This window comes from Antechinus flavipes, chromosome 2 (genome assembly GCF_016432865.1).
Source record: "Antechinus flavipes isolate AdamAnt ecotype Samford, QLD, Australia chromosome 2, AdamAnt_v2, whole genome shotgun sequence".
In the NCBI taxonomy this organism is placed as follows: Eukaryota; Metazoa; Chordata; class Mammalia; order Dasyuromorphia; family Dasyuridae; genus Antechinus; species Antechinus flavipes.
In genome coordinates, this window is record NC_067399.1 from 128,569,121 (window position 1) to 128,588,526 (window position 19,406).

The 19,406-nt window shown below is 33.7% G+C and overlaps 1 protein-coding gene across 1 annotated transcript in view; it reads left to right on the forward strand.

Moving 5' to 3' along the window:
* UNC5D (unc-5 netrin receptor D) overlaps positions 1-19,406 on the forward strand; it is a 790,136-nt gene that overhangs the window by 725,772 nt on the left and 44,958 nt on the right. The window contains exon 13 of the mRNA XM_051975504.1: positions 322-549. Coding sequence (XP_051831464.1) covers positions 322-549 — 228 coding nt within the window. The remainder of the gene's footprint in view (positions 1-321; positions 550-19,406) is intronic.

Here is a 19,406-nt window from a genome sequence, read left to right on the forward strand (position 1 = left end):
GACATTGAAAAAATTAACAAGGAATATTAGGACGTTTTAAATGATGCTGAAATTGCTTATATTTTGTTATTATTACTTATTAAGTAGAAATTCATTGCACCATAAATAACCATAACTACAGTTGCTGATTAAAGTATTTATCATGATTGATGAAAGATTTGTATTAAGCATCAAGGCAATTAGAAAAAGAAAAATATTCTGGGGGAGGGGGGAATGTGAACTTGTAGAATGAATCTTAAATAGCATGTCAATAAAGTTAAAAGGGGTGTGTGTGTGTGTGTGTGTGTGTGTGTGTGTGTGTGTCTTTTATTTCCATAACAGGAGGTGATGTCAGTGGAGGATGAATCAACTTCCTGTTATTGCCTCTTGGACCCGTTTGCATGTCATGTCCTCCTGGACAGCTTTGGGACATATGCACTGGCTGGAGAACCCATCACCGATTGTGCTGTGAAGCAACTCAAGGTGGCTGTCTTTGGCTGCATGTCGTGTAACTCCCTGGATTACAACCTGAGAGTCTATTGTGTGGATAACACCCCTTGTGCATTTCAGGTTAGCCTTTTTTTCTGTCCTTTCTGTGTTTTCATAACAAGAAGTGGTTTCTAGTCAAGAGAAATATATGAAAAATTCATTTATTCATTCAACCAACTTTTGTTTATGTACCTATTGTATGCAATCTCAGTACCTAGAAATACAAAATTAGGTAAATATGATCTCTGTCCTCAAGGAATTTGTAGTTTTTGGAGGAGATAAAAAATATACAGAAATAAATATAATATACAATTTCATGTAGTGCTATATCAGAGATTAAATGGCAAAATGTAAAATATACAGTTGTTGGTTTGAGATCAGGGAAAGTTTCACAAATGAAACTGAGTTGGAATATAAAAGAAAGATAAAATTTCAATGGGTGAAATGGAGGGAGGACAGTATAGGCATAGGAAATAGTGCCTATAGATCACTATTTTTTGAGCATATAATAATAAATACATATATAATACACACATCTATCTATAGAAATCAAATATATGTGCATATATCTATAAGTATACATTAAATATATACAAATAAAGCATAAGTATATATGTATGTATAGAAATATACAAATATATACACACATATATTCATATATAGACACCAAATACATATATATTTGCATTGTGTATAAATCCAAGTATGTGTGTACATGTGTGTCTGTACTTCTATATATTCAAATATATGTGTTTATGTATGTATGTCCACCTGTAAGTATATATATGTGCATACACATATAGAACTTCATTCCAAGGTGCTGAATTCAGACAGCACTGAAAACATTCCTGCTGCAGCGTAAAAGCTACATTTACCAATGAAAAACTAAGAATAATTGGGTAAAATTGGAAAGTACTAGTGGAGGATTAGGCTAAGTGCCTTCCTTAACCCTACTGCTTCGTTGCCTTTAAATTATAGTTTCCTCAGCAGTGATCCCTAAACCATCAACATTTATTTCTCTCTGTCTCCCTCCTAATGCCTGATTTACCTTTCCTTTGTCCCATTTGGAAGTTTGCTTCCTCCCACTTACTCCAGGGACAATTTGTGGTACTTTTCTACTTAACAGCTCTGGTAAAAACCCAGGCACAAATGACATGGCAAGGGGAGGGGAGGATGTGCAGGGACTGTGTGTGTGTGTGTGCTCATTTATATATACATATGGGTATGTTTTTTTTTTTTTTTCTAATTAGGACGATATGGAGTAAAGCAAAGTGGAGGCAATTAGGTCCACATGTTTTGTATTAAATATAACAAATTGTGCCGATAGCTGTATCATCATTTTATGCATTGAACTGAGCAACGGACACCTTTCATTTTCATCTTTTTAATCATATAAGATTCCTCTTAAATGAACTAGTCATAGAAAGAAAGTGTCTATTAATATAATGATAATATGAAAACATTGTATATGTTTAGTCTCTTCATAAAAGTCATATCTCTTTTGTTATACCTTATTCTGTATTCCTACTATTTTAGGCCTGGATCATTATGTTTGTCTCAAAAAAATATTTGTTCAATCTGTGATTTTTAAGACAGTGAGTGAGAAAACACTTGTTTACCAATAGAAATGAAGCAGTGCCTGAACACTGAACAGGAGTAAATGAAAGTGATGTGTTAGTGTTTTCTGTTCTCCAAAGCTGTTACTTGTTTATTTTCCAGCTTCCATGTTTTTATGTGAAAGTTGTATTAATTATTCCTTTCTCAATCATTGGCGTATATATTTCTAGCAAAGGCACCATAGCTTAGAGTCTCAAAATCAGATGATAGATGCTCACATATATTTATTTTCTTGGAACTGCCACCTTCTATATTAGTCTTCATAACTTAGAATCCAAGGGCAATTATAGAAAGGTAGAGATGAAGAAGAGATACCTTTCACAAACAATGGATGGAGTATTTTGCTATATAGTAGGTACAAAATAAAAGCAACAATCATAACTACCACCACACACACACACACACACACACACACACACACACACACAAACAATTGAATGGTCAATAAATCATCTTGGAGTCACTATCACCATAAATATCTTATATAATCATCATGAAGAAACTGTTAAAAGCTCCATAACTTTAGCTTCTGTAAAATAGTAGAAAAACTTTGAAAGACTTAAAAAGATTGAAGTAAAAAGAGGCAGTCTGTGAAGGAATTCTCTTTCAATTTAGATGCCCCAGTATTTGCTTCTGTAGTCATCAAACAACTGTTTGTAGGACTACAGTTCTTAGAGACAAATTGGGGAAACTTTTCATTTTTCCATTTTGAGAAACAATGGTTTAAGGTAGAGATCAATTTCAGAATATTCTCAATATTTTTTCCTTTTGCCTTTTAATTTTTAAATGATGTCCTTGAATGACCAGGTATAGCCAGATGGATTTGAACTTTGGCCAAATGGTGTGACTTACCAATATCCCTTCACCAAGCTTACTAACTCTTAGCCATCTTCAGTTTAATTCAAAAACCATGGATTTTCTGAATAAACTGCTGTGGAATTTATACTAATGAGAAATCAGAAATAGTTTTTCTTCCCAGGATCCATTAACATTTCTTAAGTATTAGCGGTACTTAGTACTAGGAAAAATAATTTGCTACTTAATCATTGTACATGTGTCTTAATCTCTTTTTAAATATCTTATTAATAATAATAACTATAATACCTTTTTATAATGCCAGTAATCAATTAATCAACAAGCATTTATTAACTATTTACTATATTCTAAGAACTAGGCCAAAGACAAGGGATACCAAGAAAAAGCAAAAACTGTTCCCTGCTCTCATGAAGGTTACGTTCTAGTAGAGAAAGCAAATAAGAATATACAAGATAGATGTAGAGAAAAGGAAGAAAATACACATTAAGTAAGTCAGACACCATTCTAAGCACCTTTCTTTTCTAAGCACTTTATATCTAAGCTTAAAGGGTCCCATATCAATGGGCTTTGTGGCTCTGGTTACATCTCATATGATCCTTATAATAATTGTGAGGTAAATGCTTCAGAAAAAAAATGGAAGGTAACCTTAAAGGGAATAGTAATAGGAAACTAAAGCAAGAAGTTAAGGAGTTGGACTCGGGAAAGGTTTCTGATTTAGGTGGCATTTGAGCTGAGTCCTGTAGGAAGGTAAGGATTCTAAAAGTTAGAGGTTGGGAGCAAGAATATTCTAAATATAGTAAATAGCTGATGAAGAGGAATGAAAACTGAAGATCCTATATGGAGGAGAACAAGTAGATAAGTGTGGCAGGATCACATAATACATAGAAGATAATAGAATGTAAAAAGTTTAGAAAACCAGGAAAAAGACAGATTGTAAAGAGTTTTAAATGTCAAACATTAACCTTGAAATTATGGGAATCCTATAGATTTTATTGAGTAGGGATAGCATGGGCAGACATAGCTTAAACCTTTTTGTGGAGAATGGATTAGATGGGGGAGGGATTTGAGACTGAGAGACCAATTAGAAGTCTATTTCAATAATCCAGGAGAGAAGGGAAGTCTTGACTTAAGGTGGTGTCTGTGATTGTAGAGAAAAGGATGTATGAAATTGATATTGTAGAGATTGGAATTTGGCAAAAAAAAAAAAACTTGTGGTGAACCCCCATATCATCAGAGATAAGAGTGAATGAGGAAATATTGAGACATGATTTCTCATGTGTAGGAGACAAGGAGAAGAGAAGGAGCTCTTATTGAATACTCTCTCTCAGAGCTTCTCTCTAAGTCTCTCTCACAATCTCTCTCTGTCAGTCTCTGTTTCTTTCTCCCTCTGTCTCTGTATGAGTCTCTCAGTCTCTCTGTGTGTCTCTGTCTCTTTCTATCTCTCTGTCTCTCTTTCTCTCTCTGTCTCTTTCCTCTCTCTGTCTGTCTCTGTCTCTGTCTCTCTCTGTTTCTCTCTCTCTCTCTCTCTCTCTCTCTCTCTCTCTCTCTGTTTCTCTCTCTCTCTCGTCTCTGTTTCTCTCTCTCTCTCTCGTCTCTGTTTCTCTCTCTCTCTCTCTCTCTCTCTCTCTCTCTCTCTCTCTCTCTCTTTCTGTCTCTCTCTGTGTGTCTCTTTCTCTCTGTCTCTATCTATCTCTTGCATGAGGCCAGGGATATTCAGCAGAAAGGCTCTGGTAGATTAAGATAGAATGCTTCAGGAGAGAAGAAAAGGTTTAGAATAGCTCATTAATGATGAACAAGAAAATGAATTAAGTAGAAGTGAAACAGGTCTCTGCTCAAACTTGAACAAGACATTCTATCTTTCAGACATCCTATTTTCACAGACTGTCCCAAATGCTTTACTTCCTCAGCTCCATCCCCTGGCTCTCCTAGTTTCCTTCAAGGGCCAGATAAAATCCTACCTTCTTCCTGAAGCCTTTCTAGATTCCACCACCCCTTTAATTCTAATGCTTTTTCTTTATTGATTATATCCAACTTATTCTGTGTATAACTTATTTGTATATAGTTGGTTGCATGTTGTCTCCTCCATTAAGCTATGAGTTCCTCACAAGTTGGGACTGTCTGTTTTACTTTTCATTGCATACCTAGCTCTTAGCATAATTCCTGAGGGGAAAAAGGTGCTTAATAAATGTACATGGATTGATAGAAGAGGAGGATTTTCTAGTGAAAATAAAAGCTTAATTGATATTAGCTAGCATACATTTATAAATGGATCTAGTCAGTACAGTTTTGTGGTGTGTTGTAATTCTGTTCTTCAGCACATAAAAAGAAGTGAGGGAGATAGTTGTTGGGAGTAATCCAGATTTGGGGTCTGTCAGGGTGTGTTTAGTTATTGGATAAAGGAATAAGAGAATCAAGAGCAGAAAACTGCCCAGGTGGAATGATTTCTAAGGGATCAAGATTGCAAAGGAAAGAATGTAGACAGAACAGAATGTCTGACAGGGTAGAGAGAGATGAAGAGATTAAAAGTAAGGTTGAGTGTGAAAAGTCATTTTTAGGAGAGAAAGATAAAGGTTATGATCAGATAAGAGAAATGCATAGTTATTGAATATAGAAAGAAAATAGTTTTAGGTGAATGTGAGCCAAGTTAAGTTAGCAAAAAAAAGTTGCTTAAATTTTTTTAAAGCATTGTAAGGACTTATTATTGGTCAAGCATTGTGCTAAATACAGAGAATATACATATAAGCATAAAAGACTTCTTTAAACCCACGAAGCTTACATTGTAATGAGGGAAGATAACACAAAGAAGGAAGTCCAAAGGAGTGTGAGGTAAATTAGCCTCACAGGGTCATAGTAATGGAAGTCAGGAGAATGACTGTATCCTGAAGAGGACTGATGACATAGTTTACCTGGGCATATTCCTTAAAGTGGAGGTTTGGGAGGAATCAGCCAGTCAGAAGAAGGGAACTGAGGAGTGGAGTATACCTCCAATGTGAGAAAATGAATGGAGTGAACTTCCAGAGTGAAGAAATTTCTATAGCATAGTAGAAAAAGTCTGGACAATCAGGGTGAATCCTAGAATAGAATGAAAACTGCAAGACCAGTTGTATGACTATCCCATGATGTATTTGAAGTAGAATAGAGCAATAGGTCATGGGAAATGAGTAATTTCCTAAATGAGAAGTTATGATACTTGAAGGATGTGTAAATTTAGAATAAGGGAAGGAGTCAGGATGGAGAGCAAGACTATAAAGACAAGCACTAAAAATCATTGAGGAAAGAACAATAATGTGATAGGGGAGTAGATAATAGCTACCAAATTCTAGAATAGATAATAACATTTGAATTAAAATGTTGAATTAAAATAGCTAGCTGAGTCATAATGATAGTGGTAGAGAAAGTAGAAGTGTCAATGTGGACAAGGAATATTCTGAAATTTTGTGACCACTATGGGTGGATTGGTATGGATGAAATTAGGATTATATGTTACCAGTATTGGAAAAAATACCTAGGGATTCAGTGAAAGGAATTGGCAGGAATGGGGTGTGGAGTTAGAGATGGGGAGGGCAATGGATTGAAGAAGAGGCAACTGAAGAGATAGCATAGTCCAACCTCATTTTATTCTACCTAACTACTAGGCAATGTCAGAATAAAAATGATTTCCTATGATAAAGGTAGGTAATTAGAAGGTTCAGAGTCAAGATTTTATGTAAGCACAGGTTTCAAATGCCCCATCAGTTATGTTGCTATAAATTAGGAACAAGTTTGCTGAGCCCCTGACAGTGTCAAGTGGTGATCTATACTAGCCCTGACTTTTCTTCACCAATTTAGACATGAAATCTAATGAAGAGGTAGGCTTAAGCTCTGTTTCCAATTTTGTTATCCTGTATTGGGCTCTTGGGCCTAATCCTACAATCATGAAAGGAATATGGTATGGGATAGCAGAGAAAGTGCTGACCCAGGAGTCAGATCACCTCTGACCTAGTTGTGTAATCCTGTGAAAGTCAAATAAACTCTCAGTGTCTCAGCCAAATCTCTAGGACTTCAATTGACATAGATATATTATGACCTATGTAGCTAAAAAAAATAACTTCCCACAAAGTTTCCTTTACTGAGAAATAACAATTTTTGTCATATTAATACCATCCTTGCTTTTAAATTCAAGATCTTATCCCCATTATGTGTGGGTAGATTTTATTTATTCCCTATTCTTGCTTGATGATTCTTGCTCTCTCCTTTATCTGCTAATGGCAATTTCCTTTAAAAGAAAAATTTGACAATTAATTGACATGCCTGACCATTATCATCAGCAGACAGAGACAGCCCTCTATCTCCCTTATTCCAATGCATAAGAAAAGCACTGTTAGTTAATTATTCACCAAGGATTGAACAACAATTTAAGAATTTCTACCTTTTCTGGCTCAGAGATGAATTATTACATCATACAATCAAAGAATCTCAGAGTCAAGAAGGACCCCAGAGAAAGTCTGGTACAATCTGCACTTTATGTTAATATTCTTTCTATAGTTTCCTCAGTGAGTGATCATACAAGCCTCTAATTGAAACCCTCCAGTGAGGGAAATTTACTCTCTTCCAAGGTCAACTCCTTTTGGAAAGCTAATTAGTAAAGTTCTGTCTCTTCCTCCTCTTAACATCCAACTAAAATTTCCCTCTACAACCTCTACCCTACTCTGTCCCTGGATATACAATATATCCAATTCAATGGACCACTGAGGTCCAGAGATTTTCAAATAAACATTTTTCTAAACATAGGTATAAATGAGTACAGCTTCACTCTATCTAAGCCAACAAGTAGCCTAGAGTCTCAAAAATCTCCCAATAATATATTGAGTGGTTTTTATCTAACCTGCCTTGATCTGTTTCACAACATTCCAATTCATAAAGGCCTTGGTAATTGAAGTTTATCTTGTCATTCTCTTGCTTTTCTTCCCTTTCCTTTGTTCCTCATTCCATCCTTTTTTTTTTCTCCCCCTCCATTCAAATCTGTGATTTCATTGCTGTATTAAACTACATTCCTGACATAAAAACTCCAATATAGATCTGTGACCCATCTGTATCTTGGCTTTAAAGAGCAGCCTGGAGATATGAGAGATGAAGAGATTTGCCCATGATCACAAAACAAGTGTTTGTCAGATGCAGGACCTGAACACACAACTTCATGAATACAAGACCTGGCTCTAGGTTTCTGTTTTTTAGAAAACTGAGAAGTCATCAACCTTGTTCTAGAACCATTTCTACAAATACTTTATTTGTAACTATTTCATATGAATTTCATGATCATTTGAGCTATTAAAATTGCTGCAATATGTGCAAACCTGGGAAACATATTTCATTTTGGAATATCAAAAAGCCCTTGGCAGATTGGCATAAGTTCTCTCTCTCTCTCTCTCTCTCTCTCTCTCTCTCAGAAAGAAAGAGCTGATGATTGTATAGCCAGTACTAACTCATTTTCTAGAACTCCAATGGAGCCCTTGGGTATTTAATCAAAATTAGTATGTATTTTTCATGGGACATTTCTGCAGAAATTGTCTGCATTAGATTTTGCCACAACTCTAGCTGTAATGAAATGCTTGTCATCCTTTGGGAATAGAGGAAAGGCTGGTTGTGACAGCTGATTTTCTAATGCAGGGGATATTTTACATCCTAAAGAAATAGGCATCTGAACCAAAAAATATGTCCAGCCAGAACTGTGCTTGCCACAAAGAAGAAAATTTCACTTGGAAAGAAAGGCTAATACCAGTCATTAGAAAATTGATCTTGTCAGAAGAGCTGAGTATGAATCCTGGACTTGATATTCCTGGCCCTTCATGGCCAAGTGAGCATGTGAATGTCATTTAAACTGTGCCTCAGGTTCCTCATCTATAAGACAGGAATAATACTACTCACATTACTACCACTCCCAAGGTTATTGGACATAACACTCTTTGGAAATCTTAGAAATATATTAGAATATGAAAAGTTATCCTTAAAAGATCCTTGTACAGCATGAAATTGAGACCTATTACATCCTAGTAATCCTAAGCAAAACATCAGCTCATCAATAATATCCTTATTAAAATGTGATGTGATAGCAATTACTAGCTTTGAATGGTTAACATTAACACACTGTGTAATGAAAGAGGTCAACCCCAATTAATCATAGAAGATCCAAATATCTTGATTAAATCAATCATTCAACAAAATGAATAATTCATTGGTCATTTTGAAGGTATCATAAGGGCTTGGGGGATCATTATATAAGGGCAGATGATACCACCCAGGAAATGTCTTGTGATTGGCAAATGAAGGTCAAGTAATATCTAAAACCACAAAGTTAGGTTGGAAGCAATCAAGTGAAAAAAGAATCCAAATTTAGGAGCTGAAGTTTCTAGGTGCTTGAATGAGAATCACTTTTTAGGAGAAGAGAATTTGCTTCTTTCTCTTTCCTTCACTCTTTCGATAAATTGTTACTGAAGAAACTGAAATAGTAGGAAACCGAGCATTTAACTTGAGGAAGAGAGAGACATAATGAAGGCAAACAAATACTGGAATTAAAAAAGCCATCAAGTAGCCAGAGACAAAGTATATACTTGAAATCTGAAAACTTTAAAAAGTCAGAAGATCTGGAGATGCAGTTAGATGAATAGCAACATCACAGGAGAAACAGTGACTGAAGTCAATATCTGCATTAGGGACTGAGAGACACTGAGGATAAACTGGACACACTAAGGAAATGCATCTTCAGGATTCTAAATAATCACCAACCCTAGGAGTCTAGATGTAAATACCAAATGTGAAGTTAATGAAAAATCCCAAAGGGAATAAAGGACTTCCAGTAATTAGGAGCTTTGAATTATGCCTTTGGCAGACGGCTCCCTTCCACATGTCCATTACTAATATTTTGTGGTAAATTTGATAACACTCTTTTCTGAGACATTATGTATATAAGAAGAGAGTATACCAGTAATTGGGAAAGATGAGTTTCCTTGCTATGTCCACTTAATAGAAAATCTTTTTTAAAAGGGTATCGTGAAGTTCGATGGAAATGTACCAATAGGAGTTTATGAAAGTAATACTAGAAACCCTAGGAACTTCCAGCATTACTTCTAGAACTCTATGGGGATACTAATCTAAGCACCTGGCTTGTGAATGAGAATTAGGATGTAGTCCCAGAAGTCAGTCAGTTAGTCAAATAGCATTTGCTTAGTGCCTGCTTTGCAAGGTATTACCCAAAGTAGTGGGGATACAAAGAATGACATAAATGTACACACACATATTTACATAAACATATGCATAATACAATACACATATATGTATAAATTTTTAGTAGTCTCAGAGGAAACATACCAGGTCTAAGTGGGATGAGGGAAAACTTCTTGCAGAAGATAGAATGTTAGCTAAGACCTGAAATAAAATCAGGGAAATCAAGAGAAAGAAATGAGGAGAGAGAAAATTCCAAGTATGAGGGATAAACAGTGAAAATGTTCCAAGTCTGGAGATGGGATATCTTATAGAAAAACAGCAAGGATGTTCTTGTCACTGAATCATAGAATAATAGAAGATTTTAAGATGAAGGAAAACTGAAAGGAAGGACCCAGATTATTAAAGGCTTTAAACACCAAAACAGAGGACTTTATATTTGATTCTAGAGGTTATAGGGAGCCATTGGAGTTTATTGAATGGGAATGAGTAGAGATGTCCAGACCTGCCATTGGGGAAGATCAGTTTCACACAAGGAGTGTTACCTATTCATATAATCTGTTTGGGGAAATCATTCACAGTTTGTATTATGGTTGTTGATTAATTCCTTAGGATAATTATAAAGATTTTCCTATTTGTGGAAAACTAGTGCCTTTTTTTTTTTTTTTGCTCCTTAGAATACTTGTATGATTATGCCTGAGTGTGAATAGTAGTGAGAGGAGGAGTTCTAAATGACCTCCCATCTTTTCTGGCACTATGTTTCTATGAAAAATTAGAACTGTCTTTTTTGTTATTATTGTTTGATATCCCTTTCTTTTCTTTTGATAAATTCATCCCAGAGGTTGAAGAATGATGGTATATTGTGACACTTGCAAATTCTCATTTTTTTTTTTTTCCTCCTTCCAAACCCAAACAAATCCTGACTTACTAGTGTCAAGGAATTAAACACTCACCCTGTCTTATAAAAGAGTAACTAGATTCTGTCATCCATCTCTTGTACTCCTAGCCATGCCTCTTGATATTCATTACTTACTTGGAATTAATGTGGATTTAGAATCTAATTTCAAAGGATTTCCGAGAGATACATTTCTTGTGTTTATCAATAATGCAACCTTGGGAAATACTGTTCAGGTAACTCATTTAAAGAAAAAAAACACCATGGCAACATAATATTTTGTTGTGTTTTTTTTTTAAGAGTTGAAACAGTTTTGTCTTATAAATATGTAAATTAACCTTGGCTATTTCAACCTCCCCAAAGCAAGTTCTAATATCCATGTCCATCTCTCATTCAATCAATGTGAAGAGCTTGGTGAGGTTACCAAAAATAAGGTTCTACTGCCCAGGTTTTTTGAAAGTAACCAGGTTTTGCCCAGAGGGGTTTTAGAAAGCAAAGCTTCAATGTTTGTTACTGTTCACCCTGCCAATCACAAGACTGTTATTGGTTTCAGCTTCTAATTTCAATAATTCAGATGTCCATATTTGAACTGAATTAACAAGGAGAAGTTAGGCATAGAATCTCAAATAGTATCACTTTTTTTTTTAAGATAGGAAACCTCAAGAAAGGCAGCACTAGCTTTAGAGATACCCATCTTTTCCCTAACACCAAATGTTTGGGAAATGGGGATCAAAATCAGTCTGAAAATTTGAATATGAATGCTATTTCACTTAGCAGCCACATTATCTTCCAATCAATCATTTTATTTCTCCTTTTTATCACCTATAACTTTCCTCCAACTTCATCATTCTTCCTTATCTCATATCTTCTCCATTTAATGCTTTCTGAACAATACCAGAGATCTGATCTAGCCTTAAAGATGGACCTGATCTCATTAGAGAATGATTTTCTCTTCACTACTAAGATCAGGAAGTCCTTCAAAGCCAAGAAGGAGTTGGCATTCTCTAATTTTTAAGATACTTGTAATCTGATTTATTTTTATTTTCACTTTAGCCCTAGGTGCTAGAGCTGGAACGAATGTAAAATGGAGCATGAGTCTGGAATCCTGACAGTTATTTAGGCCATTCTCTAAAATGTGTAGTTATGGCCTAATCCCCCAAAATATATATTACTTTTTTAAAATATGAAATGGGGATTGAGGAGGAAGAAGTGGTCTTGTCCTAACCATTTTCACAATACCTCTTACATAGCAGATAAAAAGCATTATGTTAGAGATAAATTAAGAGTCTCCTATAGCTTCTATCCCTTGCTCTCTAAACTCCCATTATTCCACTTATGAGTCTAGAATCAATGCTCCTAGCATCATTTATAAGCTATCAAAATTCCCACAGAAACAGCAGCGTTAAGTATCACTGGTAAAATTCATCCTTCTCTCACCATATTTACCACTAAAACCATTTCCATCACCACTGATTGTGAAAGGATTCTTTTGGAAGTAAGAGCTCCATTCTGCTAGAGGGAAGCAAACAAGATGGTTAGGCTTGGATGTTTTGATACTAATATCACAGACTGACCTCATACAATAGATAATGTAGACATCCTTGTTCATGTTGTTAGCATCATCCTATATTCCTAACTCTCTATCTTGTCCAATCAACTTTCAAATTTGTTGTTTTTATCTCTACCACATGTATCACATCTGTCTCACGCTTTTTATCTCAGTAACCAGGCCCTTGTCATCTTTCTTTTTTTAAAACAATAATAGCTTTTAATTTTTCAAAATAACATGCAAAGGTACTTGTCAACATTTACTTTTGAAAAACCTTTTGTTCCAAATTTTTCCTGGTCCCTCCCTACCTTTTCCCTCCCCTAAGCAATGTTATCCAATATAGGTTAAAGGTGTGTAATTCTAATATTTCCACATTTATCATGCTGTGCAAGAAAAATCAGGTCAAAAGGGGAAAAATGAGAAAAAATAAAAACAAGCAAGCAAACAGCAGCATAAAAAAGTGCTGAAAATAATATTATGATCCACATTCAGTCCCCATAGTTCCCTCTCTGGATGCTGATGGCTCTCACCATCACAAATCTATTGGAATTGGCCTGAATCACTTCAATGTTGAAAAGAGCCACAACCATCAGAGTTGATTATCATGAAATCATGTTGTTGCTGTATACAATGTTCTCTTGGTTCTGCTCACTTCACACGGCATAAGTTCCTGTTAAATCTCTGTAGGCCCTTCTGAAATCAGTCTACTGTCTCATCATCTTTCATCTGGACTCTTATAACAATCTCCATGTGGGGCTCACTTCCTCAAGTTTTTAACCACTTCAAACTATATCTGACCTTATCACTTACCAACTCATTAAAGTCCAGTGGCTTCGTACTAAATCAAGACTCAATAATGAAATGTTATTTTGTCTTTAATTTAATCCTTTTGAAATTTCTTTCATTGAAATTTGTATAAATATATATGTATAAATATATATTTATGGAATTATGAAAAAGTAACTATTAGCTTATTAGTAGATTTAAATAATGTACAAATAGGTAAATATAATCATATTACAGATTCATGTTCTTAAAGAAAATCTGATCAGGATTTGTGATTAATTTTTTTTCAAAACCACTTATCTAATCTGTGACTTCTTTGATGCACAAAATTGTAGCTTTTCTTGTAGCTTATGCTACAGAATATAAATTCATTGAGATAAGGTATGTTTTTAAATTTTTAGAGCAAAACAAACTATAAATACTTTTCTTAAAATATATAATCAAATAACTGACCTATATTTAAAGGAGTTTGTAGTATTCTTATCTTTTGGTAATAAATATGTTACATTTTCTTTTCAGAAAGAGGGGATCAGGCTTTTATCAAAGAGAAAGTAATTTAAGTGCTTTGCTAGTAATACACCTTTCCCTTCTACATTATGAAGCATACAATCTAGAAAATCCACATAAATTTTTTTGGTCCTTCTTTTATACCAAAGAAGTTTTTTTTTTTTCTCCTTTTATGGGGTGTTTACAGTACATATTGTAAACTTTGGGCTAAACATTTAGTCATGAGTTGTATGTCATCTGGTGGCTTTAGCATGTTGTCTAAGTCTTTCACAAAACTCCCCCCAAATTCCCATTTAATTTATTATGCTGATCCATGGTATATAGAAACCATGATGGGGAGGGTCTTGATATGGAAATGATAACTGTACAAAATCCAGGAATACTCTAAAGCTAGCCCATATCTGCTCAAGTACCATTTGTTAAATATTCACTGTGAGTATTTATACCTCAGAAATAGGCAAATGTCCCAAACTGGAATTGTTTTCTTAATTTTCTAGACAAAAAATGATGAAGAAAATATTAATATGCAAATTAAACTTAGAAGTATATTGTGCTACCTTTCCCCTGCCACCTCAGCCAAGATCTGGTTGATAAATATTTATCATCACTCATATTTTATGATCTTTTTCCACAGTTGCCTTTGGATCCCCAATATTTAGCATGGTACTTGGACCATGGTAGATATAAGAATAGGGAAAGGACTCTTAATTTCATTGCTGTAGGGAAATTCCGGTTGAAGAATGGCATAGACATTTAATAAATCCTGGTTAATTGATTAATAAATTCACTGATCCTTTCTAACATTTTACAAGTGAGTTTGTATTCTGAGGCACTACTGCCCTTGGCTACCATTTCTTTCTACTTGGCAAAAATATTAAATGGTTGCTTGCCAAGAAGGTTTCTAGGCTCTTATGGTCTCTTCTGTGTGATGACCTTTGTATCTATTAAAATTTTATAGGAAATGATGACAGCTCAGGTCATTATTTTTGCATTTATTCATTTTTCACTTTTGCTATGAATAAAGTGCTAAAAAAAAGAACTTAAGTCACTATATAAATGTAAGATATCATTTTAACCCATGGTCGAGATTCCTTTCTTCTCCCCTTACTTCTAAAATTTTGGGTCCACATGAATCCATGTCTGATCCTAGGGGCTTTAAGAGAAGAATTTACTATTTTTGTCTTATTTCTACCAGCTGGAATTGTTCTGGAAATTTTTTCATAATATATTCAAAGAAGTCTATATCTGTTTTCTCAACTAAAGCTAAATGGAATCCCTAGCTTCTGCTCAATCACTTAAGAAACTAAACACACACCAAGTGCAATTCAACTTTTATTTAATCCCATATAAATACAGGAGACATGAGAATCCTATAACAATCCAAACACTGGTACAAAAACCACATTTGTTGTTGTGCAGTTGATTATTACATCTGACTCTGTGACCTTATTTGGGGTTTTCTTGGAAAAATTACTTAGAGTGGTTTGCCATTTATTTTTCCAGTTCATTTTGCAGGAGGAACTGAAGTAAGTGACTTGGTCAAAGTCACATAATAAGTAAGTTTCTAAGACTAACTTTGAACTTAGGTCTTCCTAACTCCAGGCTGGACTCTCACTGCCTTATGAAAATACACAGAGCACTTAAGGAGACAATCATTTCCCACAGTGACAACAACCCTTTAACTTTCTGGTGAAATTTTGCTCCCCTTCCCCCAATCCTACACCGCTTTCCCAAGACGAACACTACCACTCTGTGGTTCATATTCTTCTTCACTATTCAAGTTTCTCTCTCTTTTTTTTTTTTTTTTTTTCCATTGAGTAGCTTCATGAATTATGCAAATACTCTCCTACTTTCTTTGAGGAGTATTCTGCATCAGGAAATACCCTTCCTTCTTTAGAAGATCCAATTTCAGAAATCTTAAGTTTAGGATGTCTCAAACTTGAGAGTTTTCCATCCAGTTTTTAGTCTTAGTTTTCTTTTCTCTCTTCTGAGATAGCATCCCTTCCATGCTACCTTGCAATATAAGTTTAATAAAGGCTTTCTAAATATAATTGTACTTAAAGGTATATACCATTACTTCCATAAAATTCTCTAGAAGTTTTTAAGGGTTCATGCAACTAAATATGTTGATACCAAAAATCTTATCTATAGCTATATCTATACCTGAATCTATATCTATATATGTATGTACTTTATGTATATTATAAATGTTATGAAAAATTCCTTTTCCTATTATTTTGTAATACTAGTCAGAAGTCCAGTTCTACTGTATTCTAGCTATGAATTTCGATGGGATCAAGAGTAGTAAAAAAATGATTTAATACACATATATTTAATAGGAAATTTAAGCTACTCTGGCAAAATCTGTGCCATTTTTGCCTTTGTGACCTCAGCATCTTATGTAAAGTAAATACTCACTGATTATTTGTAAAATTCATCAAGATTAGAGTTAACATTAAGATTGAATTAGAGAATTGGACAATAATGCCTTTTATGATATTAAGAAAACTGGCACATCTTTGGCTGACTTTCAAAAGGGAACAATAAGTAATACTCTATAGGTAGATAACAAATAAATAGAGGTGAAATTCTCTTTGGTCTGAAATTGTGGTGCAATGAAAAAAGAAAGACTAAGCAAGATTAATCTTTCAGGTATGTAAATTAGGCCTCAAATCTTCAAGTAAAATGCTAGTATGTGAAATTCAACAATGTATGTGGAAAATTGAAATATATTTGCATATACCTATATATGATATATGCATACAGATATCTATAGTATACATTTTCATTATTTGTTCATTTTAAATACGAGGATTATATAATTTTTAAAATCATTTAAACTCCCATATTCTATTTTTTTTTTTATTTTTATGATTATATGGAAATGATTTGGTCATAAATTTCCTGATACTAAGCAATGAATGGGATGAGATAACACAATCATGGTACCTAGAATTTAAGACTATCACTGAAAGAGAATGAGAATTTTTTTTTAAATCCAAGAAAAACAAGAACATTATTTTAAAAAAAGTCAACCAAGTAGAAAAGGAGATCCAGAATCTTAAAGAAAAAAATGACTCATTGAAAATTAGAATTGGGCAAGGGAAAGCCAGCAAAGTTATAAGAAATCAGTAAATAATAAAATAAAATAAAATATAAAGAATGAAAAAATAGAAGAGAATTGAAACATCTGTAAGAAAAACAATTGATCTGTAGAAAAGATCAAGAAAACAAGAAAATAATTAGGCTACTTAAAAGCTATAATCAAAGAATATATATATATATATATATATATATATAATATAATAACACAATAAATAAATAAAAATTTCCTAAAGTATTAGAACAACAGGGAAAAGTAAAAATAGAAAAAAAAATCACCGGTCACTACTTTTAAGAGATCCTATGAGAAAAACTTACAGGAATATCATATCCACATTCTGAAACCCCCAGGTCAAGGAGAAAATATTATAAGCAACAAGAAAAATAATTCAAATATGATTGAGCCACAGTTAAGAGTCACACAAGACCAAGCAGTGTCTACATTAAAAGATCACAGGTTACTTAGAACTCTGTATATTAGTGAAAAAGAATTGGGTTTGCAGCCAAAAAATGTCATATCCAGCAAAGTTAAGCATAATCCTGAATGAGAAAAAAATAAACATTAAATGAATTTACAGAGTTTGTGGACTTGTTGCAAAAAGACCTGAACTTAATAGAAATTTTGGCATATAAGATCCAAAAGAAATATAAGGTAAACATCAAAGGCTAATTACAAGGGACTTAACAAGGACAAACTATATTTTCTAACATATATAATATATAACATAAATAATATAGGTATTTGGAAGCTATAAAATTCTTCTAAATTCAGGTAGAAACAAGAGGGCAAGGGACACAGGGGAGGGGAAAGGATAAAGGAGAAATTGTTGGAAAGTGGGTAGATTAAGTAATAGGAGGGCAATATAGCAGGTAGAAGTAAAGCAAAGGAGTTAGGAGGGATAAGAAATAAAAAATACACACAAACATAAAACAAAAATCATGAGTAGAATTTATTGTATAAAAAAGGAGTGGTAATAATCATGATCTCAGAAAAAATTAAAGCTAAGATAGATTTAATCAAAAAAGGAAAGAAATAGGGAAATTAAATAATATGTCTGCCATATGAATCAATGTTATTTTAGACTACTTAAAATAACTAGATGGTATAAACTTGGAATATTGCTGTGGTATAGAAAATGATAAGTTGATAGATTTAGAAAAATATGGAAAGACTTGGATTTATGAAGGAAGATTTTTTTCTTTACTTTCAGAGAAACAGAGGACAAATGAACATAATATGATCTTACATAGATGCATATGAATGTATATGTTTATATATGTATGTGTGATTATAAATATGTATATATCTATACATGTATATATATATATATATAAGTATTATATATATGTATTACACATGTGTGTATTATGGATAGACACACACACATATATACATAAAGGTCTTGTGCATATATGTGTGTGAGAAATCTCTGCACTTTTTTGTAGCCTTCTTAGTGGGGAGGAGAATAAAGGAAAAAGTATACAGCAAAGATAAAAAGAGAACCTACAAGAAAACAAAGAAAAGATGGACAGCTCTGACAATATGTGATATTTACTATATGGGCTTTCTTGAAAAGGAAATTTCTTCCTTTATATTTTGAATCTTTTCATGTTCTGCTGTGCACATGGCAATGTTGTTGTTTTTCTTTTCCTATTTTGTGTTTGAATATAAGATAAATAATTTTAAAAAACTTAAATAATAGCATTTTGTTTGTATTTTTAAATGTCTTGTATATTGTATAAAGGTATTGAGAGATTTTGAAGTCATTACCTTTATAAAAAAAACGATTAGCTTTTATGTAGCATTTTGAGGTTTGTTAAATACTTGACAAATGTTATCTTACTCGATCCTTCCAAGAACTCTAGGAGGCAGATGCTATTTTATCTACATTTTACTGGTAAGGAAAATGAAGTAGATAGGGGTTAAGTGACTTGCTCAAGATCATATAGCAGTATGTATTTATGACTGAATTGGAACTCAAGTCTTCAAGTCTTTAGGTATTGAGCACTAGCCACTGCATCATCTAACTGCTAAGATGATTAGAAGATTTCAAGTTCTGTTGCCAAGGAAATTTCCATCACAGTACAAATCAGATTTGCAATGATAGCCTTCTACTGGCCAAACATTAAGGATATTTAACTCTATGACTTGGATTTTTCTGATTCAGCCAGTTGTCAGCCAGATATAGGATACAAATTAAAGTAGCACTAAAACAGTGTTTTTAAAAGATCACCAGTCTCCTATGCTACTTTTAGTCAAAACCACACAGTTTAAGGCACTTAGTGTCATAGCAAATATCTCATACTTCTTCAGTCTCCCCTGATGGGCCAAGCACAGCTCTAGAGAAGTTAGCAAATAACAATTTGTATATTGCTTGTGTTATGTCAGAATGTGTGTGAATGTACCATAGACATAAAGTAATGTCCTTCCTACCTCCTTCCTTAAGTGAAAAAATACATGTGAACATG